Below are 18095 nucleotides of genomic sequence, written 5' to 3'. Positions count from 1 at the left end.
GACACTGAGTGTCGGTACCTTTGATGTAGTTGTCCTCAAGTCACGTGGTACGTCGCCATATTGTCAGATGTACCGGCGCTACAATTGAAATGTACATATATAATTAAAAAATGTATATGAGTATATATAATCAAAAAAGATTTTTTGCGCAATTTTAATTATAATCCAAAGAATTTCTTGAAGTAGAAGAAATGAAAATAATACTTCTGTGTATTTTGTATCATTTTATTTCAAAATTTTTCGTAACTTATTGTGTAAATAGAATTGTAAAATGTATACAAAATATATATAATTATTGAGCTCAAAAGCGAATATAGATCATTGGGCGCAAAAGCTAATATTTTTATTTGTTCTGTCATTGAGTAAAAAATGCATAAAAATATTTAAAAAAATACTTATGTTTATTCCGAATACTTGCGTTAAAATTTCATAATTTTTACTGAAAATTTTAGTAATATATAAATATTAAGATATCCATTTTTTTTAAATTAATTGTTCCTCATGGACATCCTTCAGTAGAAAGAATGTGCTCCAAATGTCAATGTCAACTGAAACAATAATTGGAATAAGTGAAAACATGTAATATTCACTATCATTATGTGCTGTTACTGTATAATACTTACATAAAAAATAGTAAAAATGTTAAAAAAAGTAGCAGAAATGTTAAAAGGAGTAGCAGAAATATTAAAAATTTATTTCAGAAAGTAACACATGCATTTTGACATTCACAAAGTTGCCAAACACATTTAGTTTTATAACAATAAAATTATAAACGAACTTCAATAATAAATTTAATTAACGAAAACACATTTACTTTTATAAAAGTAGATATTAAATAATTTGCATTTATAAGGAAAATACAGACATTAAATTCTAATCGTGACGTAAAATTATAGTTTTTCTGTGTCCGGATTGCGATTTGAAACGTTTATTAATAAATTTTAATGTATAAAATAGTCGAACTCGAGCATATAATTTCAATAAATAATTATGCGGAAAATGTTGACACGGATGAATAAATTCAACTTCTTTAAAAATGGTAATGAGGATACGAATTATATGTTTTTGTACAATCAATTCCTCAATTTTAAAAAAAAATAAATTTTCCAACGTTTTAAGATATATTACGAAATCATCGTGCGGCATAGATAAATTTCCGAAAGGATTATCTTCAGTAGAATTGTAAGCCCTAAAGAAACAGTAATATGAAGTTTCATTTAAGTCGATGTACGAGTGTGCATATTGAGAACAAATCTCACACGAATGTTTTTGAAGACATTTACGTATTACGTATCCACAAATATATCGGAACGCATCTTGTTCGTTTACGTCCATCTGACGATAATCATGATCATCCAAAAGTATTGGTGTAATGTCATCTGTCTTAGGTTCAACATCCATATAATTCTTCTCTCTAAAGTTTGTAATAGCTACAAATATATCAGCACTGTCTCTTTCACAATTTCCAGTTTCAGCAGTACAATATTTCATAGAAAAAATTTTTCTGAATGAATAAAAAAACTGAACTGGGGTAGGATTAATAACATTGCCGTTCAATCCTCGAATAGCCGAAAAAAAGTGTTCCAAACAGTCCTGAGTAAAACGGCGTAATAATAGAAATTGCATTTCTGGAAACACATTTTGCAAATGTTCCCACATTTGAAGAAGAGAATTTATATTGTGTTTCATGCATTTGAAAACTTGAACTTTATTAGAAATATTAACACCAGTTTTATTAAATATCGTTATTTTGGATAAATAATCTTCAATTTTTGAAAGAAATTCTAATTAATATTGCGCTCCCCGAAAAGCTTGTTTAAATTGTGATGGATGTTGAACCGAAGATGAATTGAATAGATCAAAGTAATCGTTCATATTTTGGATAAAATCTGCTGTTCTAAGTGCAATTGGAGCAACCGCAGGTTTAAAAGCTCCAGAAATTACCATTTTCCTCAAGCTACTACTCACTGTAAAACTCAAAATTTGTGTAGCCAAATATACTTTCATTTTATCGAAATTTGAAAATTTCATATGCTTATCAGTGAGTTTAGGTGCAAGTCGAAATTGCCTAGTTTGATCTTGTTGAAATAAATCATCAACGCACTTCCAAGATATAGGTTTAGAGTCATACTCAATAATATTGTCATGGAAATTATTCCTGACAGCTTTAATTATATGAGGTGAATCAAAAAGATGTGAGATTCGCTCGTTATTAACAAAAAAAAATGGATTGTTCTCTGTCACACCTAAGTATTTAGCGGTTAATTTAAAATTCCCTCCCATGTCTGAAACAAACGCTACTACTATAAACCCCGCATTTTGCAGTTTTGTAATTGCTTGAGGAATAATGGTTGTTAATTTCCTAGCAGAAAATGAAGAATGAAGAAAGAAGTAAGCCAAAGGTTGTTTCCAATTGTTGCAAATCCCTCTGATCATTAAAACTGCAACATTACATGCTGGAAGATATGATTTACCATCACCCAAGTCTTCAAATCCAATGACTTCATCCTGACTTATATTATAATACAGATTTGCTTTAATTGATGCTTCATCAATGCATAAAATGCAATACTTCTCGAGAGGTGACGAAGAAGCCTGTAACTTTTTTTTCAAAACATCGAAAACAAAATCATGCAAACCTGGAGTAATTTTCAAATGTTCAATCATGCGTTGTAAGGTTCTTACACTGGGAAGGATAAATTTTTGTGCAAAAGAATTATAAATTCTGCCTCCCCCAGAAAACAATATATCTAAACAAAACTTTTTAAATGGAAGCGAATATTTTCGTCCTTTGGCTGACTTATATCTACTAAGACGTACTTGAGTTTTTACAAAATTTGCAATCTCTGGTGGTAGAAATTCGTCTGTAGCTTCACAATATTCATTCAAGGACATTTTTTGTCTTATTTTTGAAGTTTGTATCTTATTTTTCTGTCGTTCTAATTGTTGTTTTAATTTTCGAATTTCTCGATGTAACGCTTCAATTCTGCCTCTCAAAATTCTTTTGCGCGGGGAATGATTAGAAAATTTTGGCTCTGTTTGACTATATTGATGCAACTGTTGTGGTTCTGTTTGAGCATATTGATCCAAATATTGTAGCTCTGTTTGAGCATACTGATGTGACACTGATTCCACTTGCTCATGTTCATATTGCCCATGATGGTCGTTAACTATAATATTTAAAAATACTACATCACTTATGAAACTTAAAAAATTAATGATTATATTCCATTCATTACAAAGAAAGAACGAATATATAAATTATAATAACCATACATCAATTTTATTTTCTAATTCACAAAAATTTCATGTTACTAGCATTAGTTAATTCTATATTGAACTAAAATTATTACCTAATATTGACTGACATTCAACTTTGTCTGAAAAGCCAGTTTCAAATAATTCCAATTGTTGCTTATCATAGTTAGATTTAATGATATCACACTCAACTGAAATATAGTAATTATGTTCACAAAATTTTTGATATTTCCAACCATACACACACACACACACACACACACACACACACAGAGTTCAAAACTGCTTACCTGATATTACTGTATTTTCCTCAGAATCATCACTCAAATTAAATGTTGCGTTGTTTTCACTTGATAATTCAAAAGATTTATCATTTTCCATTTGTTCGGGGATTGCATGTGGTTGAAGTCTGTTTTTCAAATCGTTTAAAAACATCGACGATTTAAAATGATCACCACAAACTTTGTAATTTTTATATAAATTTTCTGGTGACGTGTTAATTTCGCGACCACATTTTTCCAACCACAATTTTGCTCTGAAAGATGTTTTGTATAAAATATTAATGAAAAAACACTTGATATATAATTCAATTAACAAATCCGCTAATGGAAATTATTTTTACCTATCTGGGTCTTTTGGAAAACGAAAAAAACTGGGACCAGATTCACGCCCAGAAATATTTGAACAATTCTTCATGGCACAACTATATCCACCTCTCTTCATTAACTTCATTTTAATGTAGCACGTCACACCCGGAATTTTCTTATCACTAATAAAAAGACACAATTTATTCAAATAAAAAATATGTCATAAAACTGTGGAGGTTGAGGTTACCTACGATGTTCGAGACGCAACTGGGCGCAACCATGTTGTGAGATGTACGGACTCGCACATGCGCACTAAAATTTTATTCCGGGTCGGACGGCTGAGTGTCGCTACTGGGTATGGTTATACTGTGTCCATACGTCCGCTACCGCTCTACCCCGCAGTGCAGCGTGTCGCGGCAATGGCCACTCTATTCGGTTTTACGAGACTCTTTAATTGCGCGGCGAGTAATTGTCTGAGAAGAGCACTGGCACCGGCTGCAATTTGCAAGCAATATTATCCCGGTATGTAATTACGAATTATAATCTCGCGGAAACTGCGCGGCAAAAACCTAACCTCTCCTTCGAATGCAAACATAACCTTTTTCTCCGTTGCACAACTTTTTCAAGAATTTTAATTTTAAAGATTGATAGAGAAATAATATCGACGTTTTGTTACATTAGAACTTTACGATAAACCTATTAATGTAATTTTATATCAAGTAAATTATACACGAATTCTGAGACAAAGTATATAAAATCATCCAGCAAGATTTTACACGGTACAAGAGAGATATGTTGAGAATTACATTTTATGGTATTACAATTTTATGATAAACGTATGAACATAATTTTGCGGCATAAGAAAGATATTGAGAAATAATCTTGTTTCAGCATTGAGATTGTGGGAGACGCCGATAGCGGAGTATCGGGTGACTAGACCACCATGGATGAAGCCAATTCCGGATTACCAAACGGAAGTACATGAGTGGGACGAAGAGAGGGAGAAAATATGCACCGGTTGTGTCAACATAACTTATTTTGCATAAGTCTGTACGGACGCGCGTCAATCTTTGTAGATCAGTTCTAACCGATGGCATCTTCTTCACAGACGTGACGAATGAGATCAACAATCAGATCGCAACGGACAAGGTGGGCCGTACGTTCGCGATCGTGCAAGTATGCGGGAAGCAGTTTAAGGTGACGCAATACGACATTATAATTATCGAGGGATTCTGGCCGCCGAACATAGGCGATAAACTGAAACTGGAGAAAATATTGATGGTCGGCAGTAAAGACTTCACCCTCGTAGGCAGGCCGATCCTGAACAGAGAATTGGTCTCGATCGACGCGACGGTTATAGAGAAGACTCTGTCCCACACGAAAACTCGCTTCAGGTTCCGGCCGAGGAAACAGTATCGCCGTATAAACTGTAAGATACTAAAATAGGAAGAAGAGACGATATATTCTCCTTTCGCTTCTCGCTTCATTCATATTAATACGCTCGACGTTTTATCTTTCAGTCTACAGAACACAGCACACGATGCTGCGGATTAACTCCATAAATATAAACGGGAACATTGACGAGAAGAAAGAAGTGGAGGGATTAGATAGAATATATTAACAGTATAACGTGTGTATATATATCAATAAAAATATGCCTAAATATTACATATTATTTTTAGATAGTAATCATTGTCAGAACAGAAGATAAAATTTATTTATTTCAAGAAAGTCGAACGATAGATCGTATCATGGATATGACGATTTGATAAGAAATACTGTAAATTTCTAGAGACGTGCAAATTAAATTTTATTAAAGTAACGATCAGAAATTATTTTTGATAATTAATCGCAATTAACCAAAAAATGTTAAAAGTTGTTTATATATACTTTGTTCTTACAAAATTATTCCTCTATCTGATCGATGATCCGGAATCACTTGATCCTGACCTTCGGTTCGATGACATCTCGTAGAAGACATGCGCCTGCGAACGCGACATGTGCGGGACACGCGGTGGGGTAGGATTCGTGAGCGGATTGGAGCGGAGCGACGACGGCACTGACGGCAGCCGGTAGTGACGGGTGACAGCGTCGTGCGGTGCGGTCGATCGTGTTTCGTTTCTTCGGCAGAGAAAAACGATCGGCAGCTTTCATTCGCGCCGCCACGGGCCATTCCCAACTGGATTCGCGGACTCCGTTCCGAAACACCGAAGTTTCTCGTTGAATTTTTTTTAATTTTTGGAGGACTCGCGGTGAAGAGAAAGAGATGTTTCTCACCGTTGGCACGCACGTCGGGCACTGAACGCGCGCTCTCTCTTTCACTCTCAGCTTGCAGCTCCGGTTCCTGGCGCCAAAGGAGAGCGGGAGTCTCGTCTGTCTCGCAGTAAGTTTCAGTACGCCGAACTCCGGGAAAATCGAAGGACCGCGAGCGTGTCTTTCGGCGATTCTGGTTTATCGAACCGGTTTCAAGGACGCGATATTTTTCTCGAGCGAGGATTTTAAATGCCTTTCGCCCGGTCAACCGGCTTTTAGATTTACAATTCCCTCTTTCACTTGAAATTGAAAGAAAACCATATCAAATTATATTAATACATCTTCCTCTCAACTCGTGCTTGATGCTTGATTATACCTTCTTTCCTACAAACACATTATACATATTATATTAAAGTAAGAAAAAACTTACAATTAGGATTGTTTCCTAAATTAGCTATTTTCTGCATAACTTTTTACTAATTTCTTTTTCTTATTGTAATGACTGTGTTTACTCCTTTATTTCGCCAACTTTGGAATTCGCCAATTGACCATCGCTTTATATAATTAGTATATCTCTCTTAATTCATACCTAATTCCTTTCTTATAAGCAGCCCTTTCTAAGAAGAATTACATAAAAATAAAAATTCAAGTTTAGAATCATTTCCCATATCTTTTAAATTACGACACTTTATATATATATATATATATATATATATATATATATATATTCTTATTGTTAATGATTTTGTGACTTTTATTTCATAATAACTTTTATTTCATTAGTTTATCAGCTTTGGAATTAATTGCCACGTGCGAAGCGAAGTGCGCTTGCGTTTTCTCCAGAACACCAGGCGTTTGCAGTTTTCCGCGCGAAAAAGAAAGAGAGAGAGAGAGAGACAAAAGCAGAAACGACCAATTTAATAACGGCAAGTCCGCAATTCGCGCTTAGACCCGTCGTCCAATAGCATGCAGTGCATAATCAACGCCGTTCGTAATTGCGGAGCACAAGACCGTAAGGGACCAACAAATAAATATTGCTCTCGAAGTGTTGGAAGCGTGGGGCACGCTCCCTCTCTCTCGCCTGGAGGCGGTGGTATATCTGCGCGGATCGCATTGTGCCTTTGCCATTTCAACTTTCAACAATCTGTTCTCGAATGACTATGCATGTATCATTATCTCCCGATATGATTCTATACACCGTCGAGATAAACTGCTTTTAGCATAAAGTGAATACGTGCCAAGTCGTCCAACGCTAGGTATGTGTGCCGTAGCAATGCAAACGCCTGCCACGCGAGCAAATCTTTTTACAATTGTTTATGTGGGAAATTGCTACATTTTAACGCGAGGATTATGCATATGTGCGCTAACGATTATGTCGTTTCAGCTTCTCTGTGCCTTTCTCGTTCTTGTACGGCGGAAATTTTTGTTAAATAAAAAATACAGCAATCATAATCATTAAATCAGAAAAGGACTATCTGATCTACTGCAACAAGTGTGGCATTCCGTTCGAATAACGAGGTTTTATCAATCCAATATAATTAAACTTGATTACAACATTGATAACAGAAACGATAATAACTGTTATAAACTGTGAAATTATAATTGAGGATTTATATCTCGATTTATATACTTTACTAGATTTGACACACATTAAACATTGATAATCATTTCCGTTATTATGTTCCAACTTTCCAGCAAGAAGTATAGAAAGTTGCATATGTTAAAAATAAAATTTGCAATTCATTCTAATACATCTATTTAGAGTGTCATGTGTTCCCTCGTTATTCGATTAATTAATTCATTACTTCCCAGTGATAATAAATGTCATCCTGTGTAACGCATTTTGTCCCATGTTATCTCGTGCTATCCCGTCACACCCAGATCCCGCCGAATCCTCGTAACACGTCCACGTCGAGCTTCGAAGTTCGCCGCAGAAATCTGAACGAGCGATTTTAAAAAATGGCAGAAAAGAAGAAGGGCAAAAAGGCGAGGAAGAAGCAGGAGAAGAAGATCGTGGATGAGCATCAGTTACGCAGGGATCTGAGGGAGCAGGCGAAGATGACGGAGTCCACGGACCTGGTACAGGAAGCTACGATGCCCACGCAGGTGCAGGTCGAGCCGCAATACTCCGAAGATATTAGGATCGGTGGTATAGAGGGGTGAGTTTCTCTTTCTCTCAATCGTATCTAATTGATTCAATTAATTAAATCTTTCGTACTCCTGTAACAAAGCAAAATTCTGTTAAATGAACGTCTTTTCGAGACGATTAAAATTCGTCTATTTGTTATATATAAGCAAAATAATAAATATAGGTACATTGCGTTAGGTATTTCACGAGCTCTAGCGAGCACGACGGAAAAAGATTAGTTATGAACAAACATGAGATATTGGAATTCTACGTATAATGTCGCGTACTCTATCATTTCGTTTCTCATTTAAAAATCAACCCCCGGGAAGATAACAACAATCTTAATAATTGTGAATTATATAACTTTCGTTCCGCCTACGATTTTATCTGTCGAAATCCAAATAATGTATATGATCGATAACCGCTCTTAATCACGATCGTTACTGATCGATCATTTCTAATGCGTGCATCTTGAATATTTCCTTCGCTTATTTCGCGATTCGTAGCGTTTGCTCTCTTCTTTATTGTAATATTTATCTTATCGTGGCGCGCTTACGCATGTTCAAAGCACCTATTTTTGCCTCCATCGAGGAAGATCGAAAGAGAAACGCATTGTCCCATGTCAGTGCTGTAATTCGCAAAATTGTTGTTGCGCGAATAATCGTAAAAATCGTCGGGTTATTTTTTTAAATAGGAAACGAACAACAAATGCTTTGCGATTCATTACATTTAATGGGTCGCAAACCGTAAAAAAAAGGAGCGAAGTTACTTATATATTGATTAAAATTAAAACGCACATTCCATATCTCATTGCGCGATAATATTTTTTAATCGGAAGTGGTTTTAATAACGAAAACAAATATCTGATATTATTTTTTTTCTCTCTTTTTCTTTTTTTCTACAAATATGGACATTTTAATTTATCATCTTGCTATTATATATAATACTTATAATAATTCTTCTATTCAGGATATCGATTGATTTCTTATATAAGAGAGAAAGAGAGAGAGGCAGGATATCTCAGGCACTGATAACAGCAATCAATTTCATTAATCCGCTTAACTATGACATATCTCTTGTTGAGTGATACATCGATATGTATCTTTGTTTGTTAGGAAAATAATCGAGTCACTAAATAAGAGAAAATATAACTGATTATGTAATTGTCGCACCCCTTACATGCAAAATAATATATAAAAAAAGAGAGAAATTTAGATGATATTCAACGAGAGATATTCAGTTCGCGTAATCATTCAATTTTTCGCTTGTAACACAAATTTAATTATCAATTAATTAACTTTCAGAGGCGCCACATACTCCACGCTCGTAATACTCGACGGAAAAGGTGCGAGGCTAACAGAAGTTAAAGGACCGCAAACTAATCATTGGGTGATTAAAAAAGACATTATATACGAATGGCTTATCTTTAAAGTGCTGAGATGGGGAAATCGACATACGATTTCAACGGGGTTTTTAAAACCAAGTCTGCAGCACTTTCAAAATAAACGATTCGAATAATTACAGAAATGTCATTTTGCTCGCTGGAGTAAAATTATCACAAAAGAGTGTAGAGATTTGATATAATTCTAGACAATCGGAATAGACGAGACAGCTGCCAGGCTCAGCGCGATGATCGAGAAGGGTAAACAAGCACTAGATATACCGGAAAGCGTTCCTTTAGATTGCGTAGTGAGTAAAAATCGGGTATTTTCATTATCTAAGTGTCACATTAATGAGGCGAATTTGAAACGAACGATCTAGTTTCAAATTTCGAATCTTTAATTAAATGGAATCAAAACTGTGATTTTCGAAAGAGTAAATTTTCATTCAAGGATTTCTTTCATCAACAGGGACTTACTTTAAGCGGATGCGAGGAGGAAGCCAGTAATCGTCAACTCGCGGAAACTTTATTGGAAAAATATCCACATTCTGCCAAGGACTACGTGGTTGGCTCAGATACTCTTGGTAGCCTTAGGACTGGTTTGGAATCCGGTGGGATTGTGTTGATCGCCGGAACCGGCAGCAATGCTTTGCTGATCAATCCGGATGGAAAGACTCATGGTTGCGGAGGATGGGGATACATATTGGGCGACGAGGGAGGAGGTACATTTTGTACTGTAGAATAACACAATGTGGAAAATTAGTTTCAAAATTAAGTTTAAAATTAGCTTCTACATTAATAAATATAAAATAAATAGAAGACGAATATAAATGGTGGAATAGATTTAGAATTCCTTGAACTTAATAAAGCAAAATTTATAAGTGAAATTTTGTTTCTTTGACAATAATGTGATTTAATTTCTCATTTAGATAAATTCTTTGAATAATTTAGATTTAAATTTTTTGACGTGAACCACGATTAATTTTATTTCCTTGTTAATGCTTCAAGCTTATTGGATCGCCCGTCGCGCCTGTAAATATGTATTCGACGATATGGACGGTTTCGTGGAAGCACCAGCGTCAATAAGCTATATCTGGCCGGCGATGAGAAGTTACTTCAACGTAACCGATAGGAACGGTATATTACCGTATTTCTACGCAAATTTCAACAAAAGCACTATTGCCGAGTTCACTATGAAAGTCGTGGTCGGTTGCGAGAGAGGCGATCTGTTGTGCCTAAAAATCTTCGAGGAAGCTGGGCAACTTCTGGCGAGACATGTTGACGCCCTCTCGAAGAAGGCTCATAACGTCAGTATCTCAGCTATAAAAGGGATAAAACGGTCTAATTTATGTCAAATAAAACTTCATAACGAAAAAAAATTTTATGGTAAAATCGACCTGCCAATGATTTTGTTTAAATCGCGTGTTTTTTCCAGGATCTCAAACTCGCTCACGGTGGCTTAAAGGTGATCTGCGTCGGATCTGTATGGAAATCGTGGAAATTTTTGAAGGACGGTTTCGTGAATGAAATCCATGACAAGCACGTCGTGGACGAGTTGAGTCTGATGCGTTTGACGACATCAGGGGCGTTAGGCGCCTGCTACGTGGCCGCGGAGAAGATTAATTGCCCATTCGTCAAGCCGTACGACAGCAATGTCGAGATCTTTTTCCATTACAAGCGCGATCATTATCCGGAGACGTGAAAGACAGAACATTCGGTAGGATTAAAAAATCATACGTCCAACTGTAATAGCACTCACGTTCACGGAAACGGAGAAAATACATGATAAGATATAAATAAATGAGTTTCGAAAAATATGCTTAGTCGGCGCTGAAACAGTTTATCTGCAGACATGTTGCTAAAGTTACAAACAGATTATTTCGCATGAAAGATCTAGTAAGTTTCCGATTGGAGCGGTTATGAAGCACACGTGTAGTTCTAAACACATGAATGACATGTACAAATCTGCGAAAAATGAAAGAATTCGCGTTTGTAAAAATTACAAGTTGTAAATATCGATTTAGCGTGTATATACATTTTTACGAAACCGAAAGCAATGTAATAAAATCTTTTGGAGCACGCATTGGTAGAAAATAATGTACATACTTTAGTGTATCGGTATCCTCGTAAAGATAAACTTTTAAAAAAATCAAAAAACCAAGCAATTTTTTTTTGTAGCACACAATCGAGACATGAATTTTGTTTTCTCTATACGCACCAAATTTCACAATGATAAAAGAATGGGATTAATGGGACTGAAAGCCATCTGGGATGCGGCATGGGGCTTCATATTGTGGATTTCCTGTCTGGTCATTAAATTTGCATTGTATTTGCTCTTGTCTCTCTTCAGCTTGATATTTGTCGCGGGCTGTATTAGCGCGATAGTAATCCTTATTTTGTACGCTTTTGGCGTTCTACCGACAGACGAACGCAGATGATTAAGGGATCCGGAGACGTATCGTATCTGGTAAGTGATGTAATAAAATTATCATTATCGTTAATTGAATATAAATACATAGCGCGAAAAAACCTTCATTTGCGTCTTGAGAAACTTATCGCCGGCATGAAATTACGTGGCAACGTATTTTTGAAAAATATATTTATATCAGGATATATCACAATTTATCTCGTGTACATTACACACGACACATATATACAAGTATAATATCTCTCTCTCTTATTTACATGTAGACTTTGAAAGCTGCTTATACCATAAGCATGATAACCATAATTCATATATGTAGTTGTTTTCATTGTAATCTCATCTTTTTAAAACAAATTTTTTAACGACACAATTACAACTCTTAATAAGCTATATATATATATTTATAATATATGAGCACAGGCCTTGTCGCATTAAATAACATTCATTTGCTTAAAATTTAACGATCCACGTGTTAAAAAATATATAATTACATATTTAACTATTTTTCGAGGAAACACATGGAAACAGCCACCTAGGAATTATTATGCTGTCGTTGTACGCATACATTTGTTCTCAGTACGCAATGAGAACGATATCGAGCTCAAAAGATACCTCGCGAAATACTTAATGATACAATATGTGCTTGTTACGAAGCGAAATATTGTTTATTATTAATTACGGCACTCTCTTACATTATTAGTGTCCTAATTTAATCAACTTTATTCGGATTGACGCGTTAATCGCTTGCCGTTCCACTTGTGATGAGTTACACTAAATTATGGCGGACATTGATACCCATAATGTCTATGATTTACATGTAGTTAATGTGATTCCCGGCGATGTTTTAAGCGTGACCGCGCGCGCACGTTTCAGTTTTACGTGAAACTATTTCGATATTTTACACATATAGTCTTCATTCCATCGCTTAAAAATATTTAAAGACGTGTTGCTACACGATATCATTCATACAAGGAGGCAATGCAGTGTTGAAGTTTTACTTACAATAATATTTTCATAAATATCCGGATCGGCGATGTAGCCATCGTGCGGTTTCCTTGATTAAAGATAACCCTAGGAATACATGCATTGCAGCACGAATGTAGTATTTTCTCAAATGCACTAGAGTACGATTCCCTTATTATACACACACACACAAAGAGAACTCATGACTTTACAAGCTAAATAATCAGTGCTTTAAATCGAATATTTCTATAAGCAGCGGCTCTACGCTGGATGGATTGACGTTCAAGTAAACTCCCACGACCTCGTCGTTCAGTTTATGGAGTTCAGAAATCTTCTGTATTAACTTGAGGAATGTGGACTTAGCTTCGCAGCCAGGATAAACACTCTCCAGATACCGTCTGAGGAGATAATAATATGAATTCTGGAAGAAAGAAATCCATGAAAAATTTGGTCCAACAAATTTTCTAAATCGTTATCTGCTAAAAATACATGTTATAAAACTGACTGCCAACTTCCATATGTTGTTCCAATATTGTGTAAATTACTTGAAAAATTATGTACATATATTTTAAGAATATAAGAATGTCTCAGAATAATAAGTTACTTAAAGAATTTGAAAGTTTCGACTTACCTGCTCCAATTTAATAACATCACCATGTACGACTCTCGGTCTATCGGGAGTAAACAAGGCGATTGCGCTTAAAATCAAAATGATATTTTCGTCACGCCACCGGGGGTCGAACGTTCTGACGAATCTCGCGTGCTCCGCATATAAATTTCCTTTCGCTTCTTTCAGAACGTCAACTTTGATATTCGACATGCTCTCTTGGCTATGGGGTATCTTCCACATGTCTTTATCCGGATCGTAATTAATGGCTGATCTTAGGATCATCATTTCCGTGCAGCCGCCTTTCAACAGAGCCAGCTGATCCTCTTCACACATATTCTTAAAGGCGTTTATTTTCTTAGACATTTTTATCAAGCGTCTAATTGCTATGGCCGTCAAATTTATAACGTCCAACAACATTGGATCAGATTGTCCAAAATTATTCTGCAAATAAATATTTTATATAACTACTTATTATCTACTTTTTCTAAATTCCACGCACAGGAAACATAAAATTTTAAATGTGTTACCTTGAATTTACACTCTTCGCCAACCAAATTTGTTATGTCATCGTCTAACGGAGCTAATAACGCTTTGTTAGCAACTATCAGCTCGTTCAATTTCGCTCTCTCGGCGTCATTCAATTCCCTGCTGCTTTGGTTGCCACCGAAACTAGAAAATGCTGAATATTCTAACTTGATGGCCTCGCATAAGATAGACTCTATAGAATTGGCAGCGATTGGTATTCTGAAACAGATATTCAATTTTAGCGGCGGGTTTCATGGCGCGTCGTGAAAATATGATACTCGATGCATAACGGCCTACCTTTGTACGTCCTGAAGAACATCTTTGGTAACGTCGGCTGTATTTTTATGCCAATCTGTATTTGTACTAGTTTCCAAATTTTGATTTTTATATTCCTCCGCGTTGCGGTTCGTAATCAAGTCCGTCAGGATCGGATTTTCCACGTGACTTCCCTTGGACTTCGGGATATACCTAGAATCACCCGAGCTGGCATTATTCTCTAAAGCTTCCCTCGACTGAACTCTTGTTTTGGCGTCACGGTCGCGCCCGATGATCGCCGTATCAATTGTGTCGTGCTCCTTCAAGAATTGCGTGATATACGGATCTGCCGCCAAACACGTAGCCATATCAGGATCCGTCATAATCTTCATTAATACCCTCTGATCTTGAATTATCTTGGCGACTAAATTTGGCCTATTGATTAATTTTGTCAGCAGACCGGGATCCTGCTTGAACTTGGCGACCAAATTATTCCCGCTCGAACACATCTCCTTCGGTTTCTGGCATATCGACGTCTCCTCTTTCGCGAGTTGCGACAACGAAAGAGGATCAGAACGACTCGTCTCGCCCTGCGACGCGCGATTTATATACACGGGGGAATTTTGTTCGCGAGTTTGCTCGAATGCGGAGTAATTAGGCGCGTTCTCTTCAAACGCGGAGTTGAATTGTAGCGAGCTCTGCTCGTATTTCCCCGAATTCGAAGGAGAGCTCTTGTCCGTCGCTGTACTCTGAGGCGCCACGTTAAGATCGGTGAATCTCGCGCGGCTGTAAACAAACAATCCCTAATTTTAATTTTTATTGATTTTTACTTCTGCGCCGCTCTCTGTATAACAGACAAGTCGGTCGTACCTAGCAAGATTGGACCTCGGAGCAGATTCCTTCAGCATGTCCAGCGTTTTCGTTTCAGCGATATTCGTGTTCTCTGGGGGACTCGAAGGACTCGGCACGCTCGCCGCTGTCACTGGACTCATACTTTCAACAACGTTTTGCCTGTTGCTGTCCAGGTCCGTGTACTTTTTATCAGATTCCCAAAAGTACGTTTCCGACATCGCCGATGCGACCGAATTGATCGACATCGACGTGTCCTCGAACGTGCAATCGTCTACGCAGTCCTTTTTAATCTTCTTGCCGTTGTCGGGCTGAGACCGTTTCTTCGCGCGGTTCTTCTCGATCTTCTTCCGCTTCAGGACCTTATCCTCTTCAGACATGATGTACTCTTTGCGCATGCCAATACTAAAGCATTTATCCAGACGGCATTTTTGGCAAAATCGTCTAGTTATGATTGTGACGGCACAGTTTTCCGTGAAGGGGCATTTAAAGTCCTGCAACGAGAACATATGTTTCTCTTTAGCTTAATGTAAAAAGTGTACTGCTTTATATATTTATATATTTGCTAATAGAACGTAAATTTCAAAAATATCGTATCTATTAATATCTGCATTCGTTCGTTTTCAATTAAACTCACAAATAAATCATAATAACATTCTGCCATGCTAAACGGAAGTTGTCTCAAATACAAAAATACATCACTATCTGAAAGAAAATACATCTTATCTAGCGTTCTCAAGTCCACCGTCAATAAATTTCAATGAGCAAATGTTGCTTTTAAGATTAATAACTGCATCTTTTGTATACATCCGTTGTAAGTCTTTTGGCGGGTCAAACGAGATATTTTCAATCGGTGCATTTTTATGATCTCATAAAAAATCATGTGAGTAATATAGATATAAATGAGAAAAAATCAGCTTCAATTTGGGTCTGCCGATAAATACACAAAAAAAGATCCTCTCAATAATAAGATTTTCAAAACATAAAATTACCAAAACTACCAATTAATCGCAGACAAATTAATTAAAGATATTTTTTGGCTCAATAATAATCTAATCCTTTTTTTTTTAATCTAAGAAAAATAAAACAAATTAAGTTTGTTAAGATTAATCTTTATTCGAGTTCTTCAGAAATGATTCAAATTAACTAATGCATTCAATGCAACAGTGATATAACCCTTTTTTTTAGAACTTCAAGTTCATAAAGATCAGATTACTAATGAGTCACATATATGAGTAATCCAGCAATAGTAGTCTAATACATACAGAATTTTATTTAAAAATTCTATATGTATTAGAATTTTCTTGAATTTGTATCTGAATTCAAGAAAGAACCTCCTCGATATTAAGATCAATGTTAAAAGATGTGAAATTGACTTCTTTTTAAGACAATTTGCTCAGAGAAGTCATCACGGACAGAGAGTTCAGTCTTCGAGAATTTAAAGAATTTATAATTTCTAAACGCAATATCGAGATCCCCTCGAGTTCCCCCGTGGGGAAACAGCCAGCTGGAGAGCTTCGGAGCGGGAGCGGGAGCGAAGTTCACCTTGTTCTTCAGCGCGTTCCTCCTGAAGAAGGCCTTGCAGCTCTCGCAGGAGACGGCGTTGAAGTTGTAGCCGAGCGCCCGGTCGCCGCAAACGCCGCAGATCTTGTTGGCCTCCCTCGCCGGCTGTTCATCGTCCATCGCTCCTGGGGCGGCGTTCTTGGGCGATTAGCACGTCTTATCTTACCCGCGCAGGCAGCAACATCGTTCTCCGGTCTCGCTCTCCCGCCTCTCCTTTTCTCTCTCTCTCTCTCTCTCTCTCTCCCCGTCGTCTTATCCCGTCCCGCGCGACACGTCCTCTCGCTCGCTCGGAGCGCCGTTGACTCACGTTAACATTGTTTATCGTGTCCGCGGTGCCTGCCGGAGGGGGCCAGGTCGGGGCTATTTACCGCTCACGACAGCATCTTCTTCCTCCTTCTCCTCCTCCTGCTCGCTGAACGTGGCCAAATAACGCCCCGCTCGGAACCGCGCCTACAAAAGCTCCTTAAGTGACCGTGCCAAATGAGGGGCTCAATTGACGGCTCCACTTGTCAACAGTTAACGAGACGGTGCGCACAAATTCGTCGTATGGTAATACGGTATGAATCGTACGATCCGTTCATCCCGCCGACCCTCTTTCCCTCCTTCCCTCGCCCACCCCCTGTTCCGTGTCCACATCGAGGTATATAGCGAGGCAGCGAGGTACCACACCGCGACCACTGCGTCCCCGAAATGTAACTAGGCCTCACCCACGTGATCGCGGACCGTTCTCGCGCGTACTTTCAAACCCGTCTTCCGGAAAGCAGAAAACTGATTCTCCGAAAAAATCCTTTTTCTTCCCAGCAAAAGCGATAGTTTTGACAGAAAAGCTCGAAGAGCTAAATAAATAGAATCTAGAATCGGGTTCTTCAGCAACTAGCTTTCAGGATTTTTCAGGGATAATACTTTATAAAGGTTTACTGGAGGGATAATACTTATAAAGTTTTATTGGAGCTTGGCTGCAATATAACGGAGATTGGAGATTTTTGTTAAAATTGAATACAAATGACGCGTAATTAAAGTTAAGCTTGCGACGGATTCTGTGCGCAGCAAGTAAATAGATATAAATAGTATCAACAACACGCCCCGTTGTACATTATCGAGGAAAGATTATTACCAGATAACATTTAACGCTCGAATTTCACGAATTCTAGCGGCACATGAATATTATTATGTGTGTTACATCAGAAATATTCAATAAAAAAAGATATACCTTCCGATTTATTTATCGTGATCGTTCCCTTCCTACGATATCACTGAGACGACTCAAGTGGACTCGTTAGATATATCGGCTCGTGACA

General features: G+C 37.1%; 4 protein-coding genes across 15 annotated transcripts; 2 read left to right on the top strand and 2 right to left on the bottom strand.

Annotated features, from left to right (window-relative positions):
* Window positions 1–3: 3 nt before the first annotated feature.
* Window positions 4–4223, bottom strand: LOC143899802 (uncharacterized). 8 transcript variants are annotated; one of them, XM_077410443.1, is made up of 7 exons: window positions 4097–4223; window positions 3881–4027; window positions 3549–3793; window positions 3354–3449; window positions 2686–3170; window positions 2475–2601; window positions 4–548 (listed from the first exon to the last, which is right to left on the bottom strand). In XM_077410443.1, exons 1-7 carry the CDS (start codon window positions 4150–4152, stop codon window positions 484–486), a joined length of 1221 nt encoding a protein of 406 aa, XP_077266569.1. In that variant the 5' UTR covers window positions 4153–4223; the 3' UTR covers window positions 4–483. The 8 variants fall into 8 exon arrangements, 7 of the variants coding, with proteins under 7 accessions (XP_077266569.1, XP_077266570.1, XP_077266568.1 ...); XM_077410444.1 differs by having other exon boundaries at window positions 2821–3170; XR_013257604.1 differs by lacking the exon at window positions 2475–2601 and having other exon boundaries at window positions 60–78; window positions 419–548; window positions 2821–3170.
* Window positions 4224–6218, top strand: Mrpl21 (mitochondrial ribosomal protein L21). 2 transcript variants are annotated; one of them, XM_077410498.1, is made up of 5 exons: window positions 4224–4367; window positions 4737–4862; window positions 4954–5274; window positions 5366–5475; window positions 5820–6218. In XM_077410498.1, the coding sequence occupies exons 1-4, from the start codon at window positions 4265–4267 to the stop codon at window positions 5464–5466; spliced, it is 651 nt and encodes a 216-aa protein (XP_077266624.1). In that variant the 5' UTR covers window positions 4224–4264; the 3' UTR covers window positions 5467–5475; window positions 5820–6218. The 2 variants fall into 2 exon arrangements, with proteins under 2 accessions (XP_077266624.1, XP_077266623.1); XM_077410497.1 differs by lacking the exon at window positions 5820–6218 and having other exon boundaries at window positions 5366–5513.
* On the top strand, window positions 6089–11688 carry Nagk (N-acetylglucosamine kinase). Of its 4 annotated transcripts, none has more exons than XM_077410474.1 (7): window positions 6089–6228; window positions 8065–8257; window positions 9531–9615; window positions 9817–9915; window positions 10077–10329; window positions 10616–10914; window positions 11043–11688. In XM_077410474.1, exons 2-7 carry the CDS (start codon window positions 8157–8159, stop codon window positions 11307–11309), a joined length of 1104 nt encoding a protein of 367 aa, XP_077266600.1. In that variant the 5' UTR covers window positions 6089–6228; window positions 8065–8156; the 3' UTR covers window positions 11310–11688. The 4 variants fall into 4 exon arrangements, with proteins under 4 accessions (XP_077266600.1, XP_077266597.1, XP_077266598.1 ...); XM_077410471.1 differs by lacking the exon at window positions 6089–6228 and adding an exon at window positions 6963–7110; XM_077410472.1 differs by lacking the exon at window positions 6089–6228 and adding an exon at window positions 7138–7354 and having other exon boundaries at window positions 7980–8257.
* A 501-nt stretch (window positions 11689–12189) lies between these two features.
* Window positions 12190–17972, bottom strand: Hr96 (Nuclear hormone receptor HR96). Its single transcript, XM_077410434.1, has 6 exons — window positions 16780–17972; window positions 15256–15728; window positions 14428–15171; window positions 14133–14349; window positions 13627–14046; window positions 12190–13416 (listed from the first exon to the last, which is right to left on the bottom strand). The coding sequence occupies exons 1-6, from the start codon at window positions 16915–16917 to the stop codon at window positions 13219–13221; spliced, it is 2190 nt and encodes a 729-aa protein (XP_077266560.1). The 5' UTR covers window positions 16918–17972; the 3' UTR covers window positions 12190–13218.
* Between the last annotated feature and the right edge of the window lie 123 nt (window positions 17973–18095).

Source organism: Temnothorax americanus, unplaced genomic scaffold (genome assembly GCF_048541705.1).
Source record: "Temnothorax americanus isolate GAGA-0224 unplaced genomic scaffold, ASM4854170v1 Scaffold29, whole genome shotgun sequence".
NCBI lineage: Eukaryota > Metazoa > Arthropoda > Insecta > Hymenoptera > Formicidae > Temnothorax > Temnothorax americanus.
The sequence above is the reverse complement of the archived record's forward strand: the minus strand, read 5'-3'. Positions and strand labels throughout refer to the sequence as shown.